We start from the raw sequence: 20,729 nt of genomic DNA, 5'->3' as shown, positions 1-20,729 counted from the left end.
GAACTGTACCCTTGAGTTTTTGATGCAAATGCCGATTGCCAGTGATTAAACTCACTGATTGCTTCTTAAACGTTCTACAGATTTTGACACATACAAGGAAAAAAGCTAGGCGTCCACTGCTAAGAGCATTTGGTGGGTGTATACTGAAAAGGCTGTGGCTGTCTGTCACCACATTTTAATTTGATCTCATTGCGAGGATGATAAGAGGCAGCAGGTTTGTGCAGTGACGAGGCACAACACACGTCAAAATGCAGACATGTGTGTATATGTATTATTCAGAGCCTTCTTTGTTCTTTCCATCGGGAAAAATGTTTCTCTCTGTCTTCTTTATTATTGTCAGGATTGTCCTTAGAATATGTATATCAAGTGTTATATTAATGCAAAAGCAACTTCTTGTTGTTGTGGTGGTGGTGATGATGATGATGATGATGATGATTATTATTATTATTCCCCAGAGGATGGATCATTGGTGTACATTGACGTTGGCCTGGCCTACAGAGATGATATGGACAGTGAATGGACAGAGATGGCTCACTCCTTCGAGCAGAGGAAACTCAGCTGCAACTTCACCGCTACCAAGGTAGTTAAGACTGTAGCTCGACTTTTAAATTACAAAAGCTTGCTCATTTTATTGACTTGGCACACAGAGCCAAAGTTGTGTCATGTCTGGGCTTGCCTCTGTCCTGTAGCTTCAATAACTCAGTGCAAACTTAATTTCTTTGCTGTACTTAAAAAAAAAAAAAATTAGTAGTATAAGTAGGGCTGGGCGATATATCGAGTTTTTTAAAAATATCGATATATTTTCATACGAGATATAAGATGTGACAATATCGTTTATATCGATATAGCCTATGTTACGTTATAATTATACTCGTGGAGCCGCAGGTTTGCCTCTCTTTCGTCCACTTTTGTCTCTACGCAACGTTACTCGGCCTCGCCTCTCCTTCACTGAACACAACTCCGCCTCCCCCATAGCTTCACCTGCAGGCAATGACAAGATGAAAGCGGAAAATCTCCGTTAGCGAGTTACCGTGCGTGGGGCTGGACGGCGTCAACGTGTTAGCGAGCTAACCGCGCTAACGAGCTAACCGCGCTAACGACATGCAGCCCGGAGGGGCTGCACGGCCTAAAATCCTTTCATTTTCTCAAAACTCGACAGTGCGCCTTATGTATGAATTCTGGTTGTGCTTACTGACCGCGAACCGATTTTATGTGGTACACAGCGCTCGGCAATCTGTCAAAAAATGTTTTAATATGACTTTGCTAAGCTACGGAGCTGCACCGCTTGATGGATTGTCTTGGAGGATTACGGCTACCGGGGAGGAGCCTCGCGGAGTGATAGTACTGTGCTTCAACGTAATATTACCGTACTGTGTGTGTATAAGGACCACAAATGGCACCTGTTCAGAGACGTGGTGCAGCTGTGAAATCTGTCTCTTTGTTATTATGCTCAGCATCTATTAGTTTACATTTTGACTGCACAATTGTGAGCTTTTTGTTATGCACAAAAACAACATTGTTTTCTTTTATTTATGGACCATGATTATTTAATAAATGCTGATAATTTATTTTTGAGTAATTTCTTCATGTACATCTACGCTGTATGTAAATAAAAGCGCCCACATCTGGGACACAGTGTGACTAGAACTCTCTTTTTGTTCTTAACTTATGGCTTAAAAAAAAAAATCGAGATATATATCTTATATCGGCATCCAGCTAAAAAATATCGAGATATGAATTTTGGGTCATATCGCCCAGCCCTAAGTATAAGTATAAAGTATTTTAGAGGTTTAAAGTACAGCTCTGTCTGCCCTGCTGTTTTTACAGACATGTCTGAACTAGATGCAACACCCTTAATTTACCCAAGAACTCGGTTCTCCTCTCTGAATCATATTTAGTCGGTTATTGTCTAGCAATAAGGGGTAATGGGGTTTGTTAAAAGGTGAGAGCATAACTCTTGAAAAAGGAGAGGTATTATAGTATTTTTCCACAACTGCTGTTAAATAGAAATATGAAACAATATGGTACAAAGCTTTTATGGAAAAGATACTCGGTTTAGGTATTAATTGCAAAACTAGATGGATAAATTGCTGTACTAATAATGTAACCTTTTTATCAGCGTATACAAGAATGATCTGTAAAGTTAAGTTATTATATATATATTAGTTTATATTATGAATCGCATGGTTTCTGACTCCAAAGTCTCTTCATATTATGAAAAAGGTCTGTATCATTAGCCTTAGTGAGAATACCCAAATTTATGATCTAGTGACAAAGCAGGCAATTGAACCCTTGGTAAAAAAAAAAAAAATTGGCCCAAGGTACAGCATCCCAGGTAGAAATGTTTATATTATTTTATATTATTTTAATATATTTTATATTGTAAAGGCTTCTGACAAGTTACATGGGTAAATTAGTTAAACTGAAGTATTAAGGAGATATTTTATACTCAAAATTTTCAATGAAAACACTGCCTAGGCTATTTTTGTGCTTACATTTTTGTGGGAAAGAAGAATGGAAAATGCTCTGTATTTACTTACACTGCTGCCTCAAAGCTACATTCAGCTAATCTTGTGGATATAGTCAGTTTCAGAACTGTTGATGCTGATGCTTACCTAAAATAAATTCAAGTAGCTTGTCTCTTTAGGTAAACGTGTTTTCAAATGCTTGTTTACTCCAGACTCACGAGAATGAGGGCCGTTACTACGAGTGCGACTTGCTACCTTTCATGGAAGTGGGGAGCGTGGCCCATAAGTACTACCTCCTCAACATTCGCCTGCCTGTCAACGAGAGGAAGAAGATCAATGTGGGAATTGGAGAGATCAGAGACATCCGACTTGTTGTAAGATTTCACAATGACATGTCATTACCCCATTAAACTCTCACAAAAACACATGCATCAAATACAGTATGCTGGGCTTTAAAGGGTTAAGGGATGTACTGTTATAGCCCTTTTCCACTAGTACCTACTCTGCTCTGCTCAACACGCCTAAGTTTTTAGGGTTTTCCATTAGATAGTAGTACCTATTATCAGGCCTTTTTTAAGCACCTGCACAGCAGGGGCTGAGGCTATCCAAAAATGTACGTCAACAGACTGCATGCCACGGACTGGTTAATCAGCAGCATCACTTGATGAGTCATGAGAGCGTCGCCTACACAAAATCAAAAATGCAATTTTTGAAACCCAACAACAAAGGAAATGACTGCACAAAAAAACAATACATTGAGCAGCAGGTATACCAACGCCTTGACATCCTTCATTATTATGCTGTACGTTTTGACCCCCACACATTATGTTGTACTTAATTGTAATGGGAAAAAAACTGAAATGGAGTGAGGTCGAATCACATTGAGCCAAGTAGGTTTTAGTGGAAAACTTCTATTAGTGTTACCGTGCACTGACACTGATAGCGTTTCTTATTGCTCATCAGGGAATTCATCAGAACGGTGGCTTCACCAAAGTTTGGTTTGCCATGAAGACCTTCCTCACACCCAGCATCCTCATCATCATGATCTGGTACTGGAGACGCATCACCCTCATGAGCAGACCTCCTGTCCTGCTAGAGAAGTAAGGCCCCCTCATTATCAGTATCATAGTGATGATCTGTAAAAAGTGCAACTTTTCTTTTTACGTTTCCAAATAACACAAAATTTTGCTGCTGCCATCCACCTTTCTCTTCACTTCATCCATCTACCCTCAGGTGACCAGTGATGAAGATTCAAATAATTGAATTAACTGTGGCTCAGTGATTACAGATAAATGATATGTTGAGGACCTGCATGTAATTGTTAGATGATAACACAGTAGCTCAGCTTCAGCGCATGTACTAGATGAAAGTACATATTAACTATGGATGAAAAGAACAAGTAGGTCATACTAGCTGTGTACAGTATAGGTCACTGAGATCAGAGGGTGTTATTCATCAAGCGTCTGAGGAGGAATGGTATCTAGGAATGTTGGCATTTCGCACTTGGCTTTTTAACTACTGAAAATTCAATGAGGTGGTGTAAGCAAAACAATGTGGGAAACATGAGAAATCTTCATGGCTGTTTTTGTATATTCCAAAAACCTCCTCAAATATTTGTATTAATTCTATAACCAAGCCAAGTCGATGAAGGTTCAAGCAACACATGGAGGCAGTTGTGCTGCCCTGTGAACAAGTTGAAGTCATGCTCCGAGCCCAGTGTTTGTCTAACCCCCTGCCATGGAGAGAAGACAGATCAGTAAGAGGCAGCGTTCTGCGCCACAGGAAAAACCAGGCGAAGCGTGAAACACGTTACAAAATCTGCAAGCTAGCACTCAGCTGACACATGCTGCACACACGCATTTAGGAATGGGAACACACCCGCTACCGGGACACACACACACAGTGTATCTCTCCTTCCCTCTGTGTTTTCCAGCTCAAGGCTCTTATTCCCAGATGACCAGCAGGCTCTCAGGAAGTGCGAATTGTACCCTATTTGTGGACAGTGGATGATTTTTTCATGCTTTAAAAGCTTTACTAGAGTCTCCTGCCATACTAGCCCACATAGGTGTCAGAATGGTAAACCTCAGGCTTTCTCTAAAGTTGTGAGGAGTATGGATGTGAGGGGGAACACAGGATAATATGAAACATCTTTATTTTGTCATTGGAAACGTGCTGAAAATGTCAACTCCTCAGGAACGCAGCAGACATTTTGAGTTGCTACGGCAGAAAACAAATGATAATGTTGATGGTTGCTCACATCTATTGCCTGACATACTCAAATGCACTTAAGAAATAATTCATATTATTAGTTACACCTGTACTTTTCATGCTGTCCCATGTTAAGTAGGGGAAAAAAAGTCTGCCACTTCAGTTTTACAAACTTGACCCTAACCCTTTGACTTTTTTCACACATGCGGGCGTATGCAGGTCCCAGTTCTCCTGCCTGTGTCGATGGTGCCCTGGACACATTCCATACATACCGGTCTAATGTGGTTTCACTTTGTTCACTTTGCAGAACTTTCTGGCGTCAAATTGCTTAGAATGTGTATCAGATTACTTCTCTTGCCCACAGTGTTATCATAAAGTGTTTGTACCCATCTATCTTCTGTAGCTCTGTTTTGCCCTCTTATCTGTCTAGTTACAGTATTTGTTTTATCAGCTGGTCACATGCAGGGACCTGTTGCAATTTGCTAAAAAGATGAGCCTAATTTTTCTCTGTGGTGATTGTTCTCAGTTCACTGGACTCTAGATTTCATGAAACAGATATTCAAGGTCTAGCAGTAATGAGGCTGTTTAGGTAAAATACATGATTTAGAAACGCATAAGTCAAGCTTCTGTGGGAACATGCTGTGGTTGTAGCTGAATGGGTAAGTTAATCAATGTCCTGAAGTCTAGTAAGCCTGGTTAAGTAAATGCTCAGCCTAAAACAAAAAATGTATGTGTGTGTAACAGTTTTAGTCCAGATACAGAAGTTTATACTTTTTCTTTTTTTAAAGTTTTTTTTTTTTTAAAGTAACAAATAATACTTGTTGGGATGTAACTTTATAAAAATAAAAACACACTTCAGGATGAGAATGTCTCACTATGATAAAGATGATCCAGATCACTTGGAACAGCCAACCTCAGAAGGCAGTAAATCCCACTGGGAGTCCTACTTCCCCAGTCTTTAATTCAAATTCAATGAAATGTTCAATGAAACTTCATTTATATGCCACCATATTCGATGCGTCAAATGAAAACCAGGCTAGTTCAAACTGTTTTTTTTCCCCTTCTTTCCTAAAAAATTCAAAATTTTTCAATAAACATGCAAAAAATAGATTAATTCAATCTTCTATTATATTAATTTTAACATGAAGATGTCAAACTGTGTCCATTCAAAAAAATCAACACAACAGGCTAAAGATGGAAACGACTCCAGCATGACTGCGGTGGAGAGGGGTGGGAGGTGCGGGAGGTGCAGCGGTTGATTGCTGACTGGGAAGGTCAGCAATCAACCGCTCATAGCCCAGAGGTTTGCGAGACAAGAATTTGGGTCAAAATGATGTTTATTTAATTTTTATACATTAGAAAGTGTTAAGTACAAAACACTCCCCCCCGCGGCCCCCCCACCCCCCCCCCCCACCCCCACACACACACACATAGTTTTGAGAGAAATCTATAGACCGCGGAGTTTAGATAATAAACACTGGAAATATCGGAAAGTCCAGTTCTTAGCTGAAATAACCGGTTTACATCTTTTGGTGGCTTTTCCTACGCTGAGTCACATATTATTACATAAGTCATCAAAGTAGGTAATGTTGAATTTATGGTTGTTGTTTTTTTTGCTTTCCTAGGGTAATCTTGGCTCTAGGAATCTCCATGACATTCATCAACATCCCAGTGGAGTGGTTTTCTGTTGGCTTCAACTGGACATGGATGCTGCTTTTTGGAGACATCAGGCAGGGCATCTTCTACTCGATGCTGCTCTCCTTCTGGATCATCTTCTGCGGGGAGCACCTCATGGTACTGTACAAAGCTCCATTTACTTTGGTCTTGTGCATGGTTTTTCTGACTCGCTATTGATCTTACTTACAGTTTCTGTTCTGCCCTCGCACTTAACTAGGCAGACAGACAACCATCATCCCATGTAGAAAAACCACACCGTTGTTCCTTTCTGGTGGATTTATTTGATTGGATGCATAGCATGGCTTTGTCGAAATACATGAATGGATGAATGGTAAAACTGTAAACAAACACAAAATATCCCATGTGAGCTAATATAAGCAAACATTCTTACAATTAGAAGATGCTATGACCTGTTACTATGCAAAGCAAAGCAGAACGAAACAAGCTAACAAGCTAACGTTAGCGGTTAGCTAGCGCTAATTAGCGTTTAGGCTAATGACTAATAAAGCACATCATTGAGTCAATTTGCTTTCTCAAAATATCACAAACAACACACGGCAGTTAGTGCTAACATAAAACACAACAATACTGCCAACTTACAGACTGTGCTGGCTTAAGAGGTAGCATAGGCAGGCACAGGAGTAGCAAACTGTCCTTCTCCCGTTAGACAGGAAGTAATGAGAAGTAGCACTTCCGGTAGAATGTCAAAATAAAATGAACAGTGTGCCAGAAACGAATAAAGATTGCATGAACTTGTATAACACTACATAACATGAGTGGTGACTCTTAAGGAGCCAGAACAGTTTCTTAATCTCACTTTTATTTAAGTATCCTGAATTATGGTGTTTGAATGAAAGGATGATCGGGCTCGGATAAAAGCAAGGACTGCATGCATGCTCAGGAGAATGCCTCAGCTACTGCACACTGTCTTCTCTTTCTCACTCCAGCCCCCATATTGATATAGGAAAATGCAGAGCACCATGCACTTGCATGTGTAATCACAGAGGACTTGTGCAGATTATTGTTTCTTGATCCTACTCTATGCTTTCTCAGTGTAAAGGTGTATTTATTTTGAAGTACATCTTGCATCTCCATATTCATCACTTGCAAGACTTGACTCTTAATTTATATAATTTCCTTATTTCTCAGTTTAATTAAATAATAATATATTTTTTTGAGTGAGTGTTCATCTTAAAGAAGACCCTTAACAGCTAAACAGAGAACTGTTAACTGAAAGCTAGAGAACAAGCAAATATGACGGATGTGAAGAGTTCAATTCAGTGTTTCATTATATGCATATTTGTTTGGGTTTGTTTTCAGTAATGTCAAAAAAACCCACATGGTTCTCATGACTTAAAGCTTTGTTCTTTGAATAAGGACAATAAAACTTGAGTCTTGTCATGGGTTCATGTTAAAAACCTACACGTCACACTATAAAGTTTGGAAAAGTGGTTTTGCCCATTTTATCTTGTTGTCATTTTTGTCCAGGAAACACAGTTCTTTGAAACATTGGTTCTGGGCAGAGAAGAACTGAAGATGTGTGATCTCTGTGTACCAGCCATCAAAATCTTCCCTGAATTTTGCTGTCATCCCACAAAAGAATCGCAGGTCATTTTTATCTGACGTCTGTAATCTGGCCTGGATTGAGGCAGTCACGGAGATGATCAGACATCAGCTTTTTTTTGGTCACCTGAACACAGTGACCATTGTCTTGATGAGCTCCATGTCTGCCTCAGACAGGTTCATCGTCTCTTTGTCCCGCCTCAACTCTCTGGACTGTAGCACAGCAGGCTTTTCTCCTGTTGGCTGGCTCTGCTCCACTTGTTTTCGTTGGCATGCTAAAGCCTCTGCAGCAATGTCACATCTCTACCTGACACACCTGAGCTTGTACGTGGTGTGGTTCCATGGCCTGTTCTTAAACCTGGTTGCTTGTTCTCAAGGTTTTGCTCTGTACAACCTGTTTATTCTGTTCATTATCTAATTTTGCTTTATGTTAATGCGTAAAAGTTCAAGACAGTTTTGCATGACAGCCGTGATCTGTGCTTGAGCTGATATGATTAACAATGTATGCACAATCACTGTATTTTTCAAATGGGTTTTATCAGATGTTAATAGAAGGGAACATCATATTTTAAAAGTCCCCTGTTGGATCAGAGACTGGTACATTTTACATGTGTGATGCAGATGTTCAGTTGCTCTTGTGAGATCAAAAGCTGACATTTATGGCACTTCATACATTTGAGGCTGTGTTTGTGTAGGGCTCATGTACTTCCCACCTTGTCATACAACAGTATTGTTCCTCCCATTGACAGATGACTTTGGTGAGACTACTAGAGAAGTTTTATCCCAGTACCCGCCCACTTTGCATAAACAAAGTGTGTGTGTGTGTGTGTGTGTGTGTGTGTGTGTGTGTATTAATTGCACTGTAACACGTAGAGACGCCAGCAAATCACTATACAATGCTAAAGTGTTTGATCATGTTGTTACAAATTTGAACGACAGATTCAGACTGTGTACATGAAGACTTTTCACACCAGGCATTTTGACTAATCAAAACAGAAAAAGATGGTCAGGTGACTACTAAATAATTGATGACTCTGCTGTCTTAAAAAATTCCATACATTAGACAGGTGTGCTTATTATGTTGCCAAACAACTTCCAAATCCTTGGTGTTGGTCTCTGCAGATATCACAGACTTTATTAATTACACTTGTCCTTTTCGTGCTATTACTCATCCAAGTATCTGCTGCACAAAAGTTTATTAGATCTCTCCCTGTCAACATCTAATAGACACACCTTTTGGCATCATTTATAACCTCTGGTGTGTATTAACTCTGAACTCTTTCAGCTTGGTCAACTTGTGCTGAATATTAAACTTCAGTCCTTTCCCAATGCTTTCTTTCTGGATTCAAGTAGCTTACTACCGTAACTACTTGAAGACATTCACGTCGTCTCCTTAAAGCTCTTCTTGTGGCATGATACAGCAGGATCTCTTCATGTAAAGCAGCATGATGAGCCTTTTGGGTCCTTCTGCAGAGAAGTCTCAATATTATGATGGTGCCTGTTGATATTTTCATCTTCGTCTTAATCCTGGGTACAGTGTCTGGACAGAAGTATTGAGGAACACCTCTTAATCTTTGAATTCAGGTGTTTTCAGCTCAGTTGCCACAGTTGTATAAAATTAAGCACCTAGCCAGTCAGTCTGCCTTTACAAACATTTGTCAAAAATGGGTCATTCTAAAGTGCTCACTGAATTTGGGTGTGGTTATGTAATAGGATGCCAGTGTTGTAGCTCAATCTGTTTTTAATTTTTCCCTCCTTGACATTCAGTGATCAACTGTCAGTGGTATTATTGCACTTTAAGTGTTTAGGAACCATAAAGGTGCTAGAGTGGTTACAGTGTGAGGTTATGGAGTGCTGAGGCACAAGTTGTGTCGCCAAGTCACAAAACTATGCTGGATAACTGCACAGGTCCAAATATCCTCTAGAATTAATCTTTAATCTGAGTAATTTATCACAGTGCTATTTCAGTAGTTACGTCTAAAATTGTTTTACTGTTATGGCATGCATAGGTTCTTTCTCTTCAGCACCCTCTGCTGGTCATAGTGGAAATACTCACCAGCTTTTATTTTGGTGGGGTTTTTCTGTGTTCCTGTGGGTAGAGGAAACAGGAAGCTGGTCGCTTGTTAGCCTGCAGAATATGTTGTTGCTCTTTAAAACGTTTCTGCCTTGGAGAGTTATTGCTTGTGAGTATTAATGTACAACATGTTTACAAGTTTATTTGGTGCATTTCTATTACATAGATTTGTTTAGAAACCAGTTATTTCATGTGCTATGTTTATCTTTGAGGAAGCTAAACTCGCTAAGTTGTATTGTGATCAATACTGAGTCGCTGTTGATTACACATACTATATAACAGTATAGTTCATATCCTAGAAGTGTGTGTAAAGAGGAAAAGACATCTTGTGACATTTACTTTGTGTTTGTTTTTAGTTTTACGGGAAGAAAAGGATGTCAATCATTGAACTACTGACGAAGTAAAAAGCCTTAAACTTACTTCCGCCTCCAATGTTCATTGGAACCGTTAGCTGTCTGTCAAGTTGGGCAAAGGGACGCACAATAAGGACAGAACAGTAAAAAAGCAGCTTCTCAGCAGGCAGAGATAATCAAAGACAGCAACTTCGTCTGCCAGCATGTCTCATCTCTACTACTGCTTACGCTTGCCACACAGCAGCATTGTGGGATGGAGGACACACAAGTCACAAAAGAAATAACGCAGCTGTCGGCTCTAGAGACCAGGTCAGTGGCCTCTATACCATCGAGTGGATCATCAGCCAGTCGAGCCGCTGCTGCAGCTCGTGCTAAACTGGAGGCAGCTCGCGCACGAGCTGATTATGCCAAAATAGAGTCAGAAATGATGATTGAAAAGGCTCGCATAGAAGCCAAATTGAACACTTTACAGTATGAAAAGGAGGTAGCAGCAGCTATGGCTGAAGCCAGCATCCTTGAGGTTGCAGCAGAGGAGTCTGTCAAAACTGAAAGGAAACCAGCCTTTGAAGAGACTGCTGAAAGGACACGGCAGTATGTGGAGCAGCATCTACAGCCAACCGAGAGTGCTAAACCAGAGGAAGAGCATAGAGAGTCAACTGTTCATGAGCTGAAGCCCACGATTCAACCCAGGCAAAGCTTTGGTACTCCATATGTTGAATCTCACTTGTTCAAAATGAGAAACAAAGCCATTCCAACATCAGGGCTATCTCAGGAACCAAAGTCTGGTATTTATCCCCACTCAACACCGCACCCACCAGAGAGCACAAGGGAAAGGTCGCCTGATCGAGTCATACCTCAACTCCTACCAGATGGCGGTGCTCAGGTGGGTGATATAGCAAGGTACTTGGCACGGAGGGATCTTATTAATGCTGGTCTCACAAAGTTTGATGACTGCCCTGAAAATTACTGGGCGTGGAAATCCTCCTTTCTGAATGCAATCAGTGGACTAAAACTCAGCCCCAGTGAGGAGTTGGACCTCCTTATTAAATGGCTAGGGCACGACTCAGCACGGCATGTGAAAAGAATAAAGACAGTGCATGTCTGTCGTCCTGAAGTTGGACTGGACAAAGCCTGGGAGCGTTTGGAGGAATGTTTTGGCTCTCCAGAGATAATTGAAAAAACACTGTTCGACAGGCTTACAAACTTCCCAAAGGTCAGTAGCAAAGATCCTGTTAAGCTGAGAGAGCTTAGTGACCTGCTGCAAGAGGTTGAGGCAGCAAAATCAGAGGGTTATCTCCCAGGGCTAAGCTATCTTGACACTGCACGTGGTGTCGCTCCAATTGTGGACAAGTTACCACACAATATCCAGGAAAAGTGGCTCTCTCAGGGTTTTAGGTATAAAGTTGACCATAGTGTCATTTTTCCGCCATTTTCCTTTCTCTGTGACTTTGTCTGCAGAGAGGCACAAGCCCGCAATGATCCAGGCTTCAGGCTCTTAGCATCTACAACAGACCACTTTAGATCAGATACTACAGTGAGGAAGACCTATAAGGGTTTGGTCTCTGCTCACAAGACGGAAATATCACAGGGGAAAGCTGGCCAAGACAGCGTGAGAGAGCAAACCTGTGATGTGGAAAGGCAGTGCCCTATTCATAAAAAGCCACATCCCCTCAAGCGCTGCAGAGGGTTTCGCAATAAACCCATTGAGGAGCGTAAGACCTTCCTCAAGGACAATGGTATCTGTTTTAGATGCTGTTCTTCCACTAGTCACATGGCCAAGAACTGTAGCACAACAATCAAGTGTACAGAATGTGAAAGCAGGAATCATATCTCTGCCCTTCATCCAGGACCACCTCCTGCAACTCTCTTTGGTCATGGCGGGGAGGGCACAGAAGAGACAACTCAGCCTGCTATAACATCGACTTGTACTGAAGTATGTGGAGAAGCTCAGAGAGGAAGATCCTGTTCTAAGATCTGCTTGGTAAAGGTTTTCCCAAAAGCGCAGCCAGAGCGAGTGACAAAGGCTTATGTCGTGCTCGATGATCAGAGTAATCGGTCACTTGCCAGGTCAGAGTTTTTTGATGTTTATGGCATAGAGGGGTCAGAGTCTCCATTCACACTTCGTACATGTGCGGGAACAACAGAAATGATGGGTAGAAGAGCTACAGGCTTTGTAGTGGAGTCACTAGACGGAGCCACATCAGTCACGCTGCCGACAATAATTGAATGTAATAACATTCCGAGTAACAGAGCTGAGATACCTACCCCTGAGGTGGCAGCAGAACATGCTCATCTAAGGCCAATAGCCCATCTCATCCCACCACTCGATCACAAAGCTGAGATCCTCCTTTTACTTGGACGTGACCTACTTAGTGTCCACAAAGCGAGGCAGCATAGAAACGGTCCTCACAATGCCCCATATGCACAGAAACTGGACCTGGGATGGGTCATCATTGGTGACGTCTGTTTAGGTGATGCTCATAAGCCTGCAGCTGTGGATGCCTATCACACTAATGTGCTTGAGAACAATCGCCCATCCTATTTCAGACCATGTCCAAATATGGTTCATATCAAAGAGAATTATGGGTCCAAGTCTGAGCGTAAAGCCTTCCCTACCACCGAAACACCTATAGTTAAGGCATGCACTCTTGGAAGCACCATCTTTGATACATCCGAGGACGATAACAAAATCGGCCTTTCTATTGAAGACAAACTGTTCCTAGAGGTCATGAAGAGAGAGATGTTCATAGATGACAGCAACAGCTGGGTGGCGCCACTTCCATTTAAGGGACCTCGCCAGTGGCTGCCCAACAATCGCGACCAGGCCGTCAAACGCTTATCCTCTCTTCAGCGCACCCTTGAAAAAAGGCCTGAAATGAAGAGGCATTTCTTTGCTTTCATGCAGAACATATTTGATCGTGACCATGCTGAACTGGCTCCTCCACTTGAGGTGGACAAGGAGTGCTGGTACTTACCTACGTTTGGGGTGTACCATCCTCAGAAGCCGGATCAGATCAGGGTTGTGTTTGACTCAAGTGCAAAGTGCCATGGCGTCTCTCTCAATGATGTTCTCCTCTCTGGACCTGACCTCAATAATAGCTTATTGGGAGTATTGTTGAGGTTCAGACGTGAAACTGTTGCAGTAACCGCTGACATTGAACAGATGTTTCACAGTTTCATTGTAAGAGAGGACCATCGAAACTATTTGCGCTTCCTCTGGCATGAAGACAACAATCCTGCCAATGACATCTGTGAGTATCAAATGAAGGTTCACGTGTTTGGCAACAGCCCCTCACCATCCGTAGCTATATACGGCCTTCGATGTGCAGCAGCTCATGGTGAAGAGGAATTCGGATCAGATGCACGACGCTTCATTAAGAGGGAGTTCTACGTTGACGATGCGCTTATGTCAAGGCCCACAGCCAGTGAATCTATTGATCTAATGAAGAGAGCACAGGAAATGCTTGCCACATCTAACCTTCGCCTGCATAAAATAGCATCAAACAGCTCTGAGGTTCTTGATGCGTTTTCTCCAGATGACCGTGCAAAGGGGCTTAAAGAGCTAAATCTGGAGACTGATGTGACACCTACACAGCGAAGTCTTGGTCTGATATGGGACCTAAAGAAAGACGCCTTTACCTTTCGAGTAGCAGAGACAGTGAAGCCCTTTACAAAGAGAGGTGTCTTAGCTACAATCAATGGTCTTTTTGATCCCTTAGGATTTGCTTCACCGGTTACAATCCAGGGAAAGATGCTGCTGAGAGAACTTTCAAGTGAGGCCCTAGACTGGGACACGCCACTGCCTAGAGAAAGGGAGGCCGAGTGGGATACATGGAAAGAATCTCTTGTCGATCTCAAGAATGTACATATTCCAAGGACCTACGCTTCTGCTACGATGTCAACAGCAATCAGAAAAGAGTTACACATCTTTTCAGATGCCTCCACTAAAGCCATTGCAGCAGTTGCTTTCCTAAAGACCACTGGCGAAAATCAGAACCATCAGGTGGGCTTCGTTCTAGGGAAAGCAAAATTGGCCCCACAATCTGCTCATACAATTCCAAGACTGGAATTGGGAGCTGCTGTTTTAGCTGCAGAGCTTGCTGAAGTCATCACAAGTGAACTGGACCTAAATCTTGAGGCAGTTGAATTCTACACAGACAGTCGTGTGGTTTTAGGCTATATAAGCAACCAGACGAAGAGGTTCTATGTATATGTTGGCAACAGGGTGCAGCGAATCAGGAGGATTTCAGGACCAAAACAATGGCACTATGTCCCTACGAGCTCTAACCCTGCTGACATAGGCACACGCTCGGTGCCTGCCGCCATGCTTGGTGACAGTGCCTGGCTTAAAGGACCTGCCTTCTTGTTACAAGCTAGTGTTACAAGAGAAGCTGAAACCTATGACCTTGTGGACCCCGAGTTGGATGATGAAATACGCAGCTTTGTCACTCACACGAGTAATGATGGGTCTCTGCTTGGATCGCAAAGGTTCAGACGTTTTTCCTCTTTGAAGAAACTCCTCAAGGCCCTTAGTTTGCTCATTCATATTGCAAAGGTCTTCAAGAGCAAAGATGAAGGTCCCTCTTGCAGTTCATGGCATCATTGCAAACAGTCTCGCACAGCAGAGGAACTGACAAAGGCTGAGATTGTCGTCATCAAAAGTGTGCAGAAGGAAATGTTTGAGGAGGAACTTGCCTGTATTGCTAATGGTAAAGACATACCAAAACACAGCTCTTTACAAAAACTCAATCCCTACTGTGATGATGAAGGACTCTTGAGGATAGGTGGAAGGCTCAAACACGCCAACATCGACTACAAGGAGAAACATCCTCTCATTATTCCAGGTGGTAGCCATGTTGCCAAGTTGATAGTAGAACACCATCACCAGCGAGTAATGCATCAGGGACGGGTGTTCACAAAAGGTGCAGTCCGTACTGCTGGATATTGGATTACAGGAGCAAGGAGGCTAATCAAACAGATTATCCACAACTGTATCACCTGCAACAGACTTAGGAAGAAAGCAACTGAGCAAAGAATGGCAGATCTGCCTTCTGATCGTATCAGCACCGAACCTCCTTTCACCTTCGTGGGTTTGGATGTATTTGGCCCTTGGTCTGTGGTCACAAGGCGCACAAGAGGAGGCCAGGCAAATAGCAGAAGGTGGGCTGTTCTTTTTACGTGTCTTAGCACACGTGCTGTGCACATTGAACTGATTGAGTCGATGGACGCATCAAGTTTCATCAATTCCCTGCGTCGATTCTTCAGTTTGAGAGGGCAGAGATAACAGCCATCATTAATGCTAGACCTTTGTCTCCTATCACAACAGATCCTGACACACCCTTCCTGTTGACACCTTCCATGCTTCTCACTCAGAAGGTGTGCACTCCTCTTCCCCCTCCGGGAAATTTTATTGAGAAAGATCTCCATCGACAGCAGTGGAGGCAAGTTCAACACCTTGCAAACACATTTTGGACCAGATGGAGACGGGAGTACTTAGGGACACTGCAAAGCCGGAACAAGTGGCAACGTAACCATACAAACCTCAAGGTGGGAGATTTGGTGCTCATCAAAGACGCACAAGCGAGGCGGAATGAATGGCCAATGGGACTTGTCAACCAGATCTTCCCAGATAAGGATGGCAGGGTCAGGAAGATTGAAGTGAGGGTCTCGAGAAATGGAACTATTAATACTTACCTGAGACCTGTGTCAGAGACAGTGTTATTGATGTCCCCAAAGGACTGAGAAGTATGTGTGTCATGATGGTAAACATTGTATTCAGATATAATCTGTAAAATCTTGCAGTTTATGATGTTTCAGTTGGTTCATAATGGTATTTTACAATACCAGACGGGGAGTGTTATGGCATGCATAGGTTCTTTCTCTTCAGCACCCTCTGCTGGTCATAGTGGAAATACTCACCAGCTTTTATTTTGGTGGGGTTTTTCTGTGTTCCTGTGGGTAGAGGAAACAGGAAGCTGGTCGCTTGTTAGCCTGCAGAATATGTTGTTGCTCTTTAAAACGTTTCTGCCTTGGAGAGTTATTGCTTGTGAGTATTAATGTACAACATGTTTACAAGTTTATTTGGTGCATTTCTATTACATAGATTTGTTTAGAAACCAGTTATTTCATGTGCTATGTTTATCTTTGAGGAAGCTAAACTCGCTAAGTTGTATTGTGATCAATACTGAGTCGCTGTTGATTACACATACTATATAACAGTATAGTTCATATCCTAGAAGTGTGTGTAAAGAGGAAAAGACATCTTGTGACATTTACTTTGTGTTTGTTTTTAGTTTTACGGGAAGAAAAGGATGTCAATCATTGAACTACTGACGAAGTAAAAAGCCTTAAACTTACTTCCGCCTCCAATGTTCATTGGAACCGTTAGCTGTCTGTCAAGTTGGGCAAAGGGACGCACAATAAGGACAGAACATTTACTAACAAATCAAAGAATCTGTATTTCTGTGTGTCCTTCACCTGTCTGTCACAAATCTACCTCACACTCACTGAATGTACTGCTAATGTTGTTCGGATGAAATATTTGGTATTTTTCCTATTTCTTGGAAATCAATGGATGGAGCCTGTTTCTCCTGTGAACAGGCATCATCAAATGTGAGATGTCACAGGTCAGAGAATTTTGCAACTACTGAAGCTTGATTTACAGTGGGGCAAAAAAGTATTTAGTCAGCCACCGATTGTGCAAGTTCCCCCACCTAAAATGATGACAGAGGTCAGTAATTTGCACCAGAGGTACACTTCAACTGTGAGAGACAGAATGTGAAAAAAAAATCCATGAATCTACATGGTAGGATTTGTAAAGAATTTATTCGTAAATCAGGGTGGAAAATAAGTATTTGGTCAATAACAAAAATACAACTCATTACTTTGTAACATAACCTTTGTTGGCAATAACAGAGGTCAAACGTTTACTATAGGTCTTTACCAGGTTTGCACACACAGTAGCTGGTATTTTGGCCCATTCCTCCATGCAGATCTTCTCGAGAGCAGTGATGTTTTGGGGCTGTCGCCGAGCAACACGGACTTTCAACTCCCGCCACAGATTTTCTATGGGGTTGAGGTCTGGAGACTGGCTAGGCCACTCCAGGACTTTCAAATGCTTCTTACGGAGCCACTCCTTTGTTGCCCGGGCGGTGTGCTTTGGATCATTGTCATGTTGGAAGACCCAGCCTCATTTCATCTTCAAAGTTCCCACTGATGGAAGGAGGTTTTGGCTCAAAATCTCACGATACATGGCCCCATTCATTCTGTCCTTAACACGGATCAGTCGTCCTGTCCCCTTGGCAGAAAAACAGCCCCATAGCATGATGTTTCCACCCCCATGCTTCACAGTAGGTATGGTGTTCTTGGGATGCAACTCAGTATTCTTCTTCCTCCAAACACGACGAGTTGACTTTATACCAAAAAGTTCTACTTTGGTTTCATCTGACCACATGACATTCTCCCAATCCTCTGCTGTATCATCCATGTGCTCTCTGGCAAACTTCAGACGGGCCTGGACATGCACTGGCTTCAGCAGCGGAACACGTCTGGCACTGCGGGATTTGATTCCCTGCCGTTGTAGTGTGTTACTGATGGTGACCTTTGTTACTTTGGTCCCAGCTCTCTGCAGGTCATTCACCAGGTCCCCCCGTGTGGTTCTGGGATCTTTGCTCACCGTTCTCATGATCATTTTGACCCCACGGGATGAGATCTTGCGTGGAGCCCCAGATCGAGGGAGATTATCAGTGGTCTTGTATGTCTTCCATTTTCTGATGATTGCTCCCACAGTTGATTTTTTCACACCAAGCTGCTTGCCTATTGTAGATTCACTCTTCCCAGTCTGGTGCAGGTCTACAATACTTTTCCTGGTGTCCTTCGAAAGCTCTTTGGTCTTGGCCATGGCGGAGTTTGGAGTCTGACTGTTTGAGGCTGTGGACAGGTGTCTTTTATACAGATGATGAGTTCAAACAGGTGCCATTCATACAGGTAACGAGTGGGGGACAGAAAAGCTTCTTACAGAAGACGTTACAGGTCTGTGAGAGCCAGAGATTTTCCTTGTTTGAGGTGACCAAATACTTATTTTCCACCCTAATTTACGAATAAATTCTTTACAAATCCTACCATGTGAATTCATGGATTTTTTTTTTTTCACATTCTGTCTCTCACAGTTGAAGTGTACCTCTGGTGCAAATTACTGACCTCTGTCATCATTTTAAGTGGGGGAACTTGCACAATCGGTGGCTGACTAAATACTTTTTTGCCCCACTGTAGGTCTTCGTAGTATCAGAAGTTATCATAGTTTCTAAATTACCCTCCACTGACTGTGAGATCTACATTTGCTGGCTAACATGTCTGTGACAGTGAGCACAGACATTAGTTGATTTTTAAGATCGCAGTCCAGTCAATCAGTCAATCACAAATCAAAAACTCTGATGAAGATGGTGTGTTTATAAAAGGACATCTGTTTCATCTATAGCATGGCCATTCCTCGAGAAGGTAGCATGCAGTAAGTGATGAAATGTGAAAAACATCTGTCTGTTTTGTGCTTCTCTTTCAGGACCAGACAGAGAGGAACCGTTTCTCAATTTACTGGAAGCAGGTCGGACCTGTCGTGTTTGGTTCCTTCTGCCTCTTTATCTTTGACATGTGTGAGAGGTGAGACTAAGTTTTCATTAAACACAGTTTTAAATAACCATATTAAAACTGAGTATGTCCATTGCATTATAGAGGTGCGTTTACAGCAAACCACAGACGGTATAAAAGATGGACGTAGCCACCGTGACCTCACTCATTGGTTGGCAAAGTCTTGTTTATGAACCTTTGAACTGGGCGTTTTTTGCGGTCTCTGTTTGGAAACCAGACGTACAGGGAATGGATTGATTTGATAACAGCTGAAGACAATGCATGCTCATTGGCTACTGATTTGTTACTCACAAGCTGTTAGCCAATCGATATACCCTAGATCAGCGGTCCCCAACCCCAGTCGTTTGGTACCAGGCTGCGAGAGTTGAGGCCCGGGGGGAGGGAATTTCTGGAATTTTTATCTTTTTTTTTATTTTATTGTTTTTATGCTTAACTTGGTTTCCCTGGGTCTTTATCCGTGACACCTTAAAGACCGGTCCGTGAAAATATTGTCAGACATAAACTGGTTCGTGGCGCAAAAAAGGTTGGGGACCGCTGCCCTAGATAATGCCCCGTTTTAACTCCTATGAGCATATTCTATGCAAGTTTTGTGATTTATTTACATGACACTATTAATTGAGTCCAGATACTCATCAGGAGACTATATAATTTCTTTTTTCAAACCACAATAGTCACTCCTTATTTGCAACTGCTATGGCTAATTGTTCAAAATTAGTTAAATGTACTGCATTGTACCAGTATTTTTCTTTTCCATGGGTTGTGTGTTATCATATTACTCCTTCGAAGTGTGTCTGTATATAAAAAAAGATTTCTGTCATACTTGATGTTTGTTTTTTTTATTTTTTTATTTTTCTCCTCCTTAGAGGTGTCCAGCTGAAAAATCCCTTCTACAGCATCTGGGCTTCGGACATAGGAACAGAGCTGGCTGTATCCTTTTTATGACCAAATGTTGAACATTCATTAGGGAGAAATGATGACAGTGGAGACCCTATGGCAGAGTAAATTACCAAAGCATGACTTCTGAGTTTAGCATGAATAAACATTGTTATGGTTGATCTTCTGCTTCATTTGTTGGAACAGATTAATTTCCTCATTGATACTATGCCAGCTTCCAAACTGCACTTGGCTTCTGCACAAACTGGCAACTGTATTCTCTTGACTAATATGATGATATGAAACATTCAGTTATGCCATATGTGCATTGCTGAGGGTTCTTGTGTTTACGTGTGCATATCCATTTTTGTTTGCTTGGCGATCTGATTGATGTAAAATTCATCAGCACACAACCTTTTTTATTTTTTTGGTCACCTTAGCTGCTTTAAAATATATTATACAATGATCCATAACTGCATGAATAGAGTTGTGGGTTTATGAGTATAACTTTATAAGTTTATTCACCTCAGACATTATTGTGAAAATGTGTTTTGTAAGTTTAAATTTGTGGAACCTTTTCATCTATTTTCACTATTAGTAGTACGACTACGACTACTACGACGACTACTACTTACTTCCTTGACAAGTTTCCTTAGATGGCTTTCATAATTGTGGCAGGGATCTGTGCGTGTCTCTACTTTCTCTTCCTCTGTTTCATGGTTTTTCAAGTCTTCCGCAACATTAGTGGCAAGAGGATGTCCCTCCCTGCCATGTCTAAGGCCAGACAGCTTCACTATGAGGTGTGTGTCTGCGGTTTAGTTAGTTTGTCATGCCAGTGTGTTTAGATCTAGGTTTTTTATTATCTTACAC

General features: G+C 41.9%; 2 protein-coding genes across 5 annotated transcripts in view; both read left to right on the top strand.

The window, feature by feature from the left end:
* The window catches only part of wls (Wnt ligand secretion mediator), a 30,319-nt gene that overhangs the window by 7,013 nt on the left and 2,577 nt on the right, over positions 1 to 20,729 (top strand). The window contains exons 3-10 of one of the 2 annotated variants that reach the window (XM_085388231.1): positions 456 to 580; positions 2,681 to 2,842; positions 3,432 to 3,568; positions 6,302 to 6,470; positions 7,842 to 7,961; positions 18,901 to 18,998; positions 19,850 to 19,913; positions 20,516 to 20,659. In XM_085388231.1, coding sequence (XP_085244357.1) covers positions 456 to 580; positions 2,681 to 2,842; positions 3,432 to 3,568; positions 6,302 to 6,470; positions 7,842 to 7,961; positions 18,901 to 18,998; positions 19,850 to 19,913; positions 20,516 to 20,659 — 1,019 coding nt within the window. The remainder of the gene's footprint in view (positions 1 to 455; positions 581 to 2,680; positions 2,843 to 3,431; positions 3,569 to 6,301; positions 6,471 to 7,841; positions 7,962 to 18,900; positions 18,999 to 19,849; positions 19,914 to 20,515; positions 20,660 to 20,729) is intronic. The other variant, XM_085388232.1, reaches the window with a different exon arrangement.
* Positions 7,968 to 18,894, top strand: LOC146648368 (uncharacterized). Of its 3 annotated transcripts, none has more exons than XR_014908392.1 (2): positions 7,968 to 16,389; positions 16,637 to 18,894. XR_014908392.1 is itself a non-coding variant. In XM_085388229.1 (2 exons), exon 2 carries the CDS (start codon positions 10,597 to 10,599, stop codon positions 15,625 to 15,627), a length of 5,031 nt encoding a protein of 1,676 aa, XP_085244355.1. In that variant the 5' UTR covers positions 7,968 to 10,099; positions 10,347 to 10,596; the 3' UTR covers positions 15,628 to 18,894. The 3 variants fall into 3 exon arrangements, 2 of the variants coding, with proteins under 2 accessions (XP_085244355.1, XP_085244356.1); XM_085388229.1 differs by having other exon boundaries at positions 7,968 to 10,099; positions 10,347 to 18,894; XM_085388230.1 differs by having other exon boundaries at positions 7,968 to 15,503; positions 15,670 to 18,894.

Source organism: Rhamphochromis longiceps, linkage group LG18, assembly GCF_057381845.1.
Source record: "Rhamphochromis longiceps isolate RC_006_pf linkage group LG18, R_longiceps_female_GT1.1, whole genome shotgun sequence".
NCBI classification, from domain to species: domain Eukaryota; kingdom Metazoa; phylum Chordata; class Actinopteri; order Cichliformes; family Cichlidae; genus Rhamphochromis; species Rhamphochromis longiceps.
The sequence above is the reverse complement of the archived record's forward strand: the minus strand, read 5'-3'. Positions and strand labels throughout refer to the sequence as shown.

What these genes read in the sequence shown, in the direction of transcription:
- LOC146648368 (XM_085388229.1), top strand. Translation starts at nt 10,597, where the DNA reads ATGGAGGACACACAAGTCACAAAAGAAATAACGCAGCTGTCGGCTCTA.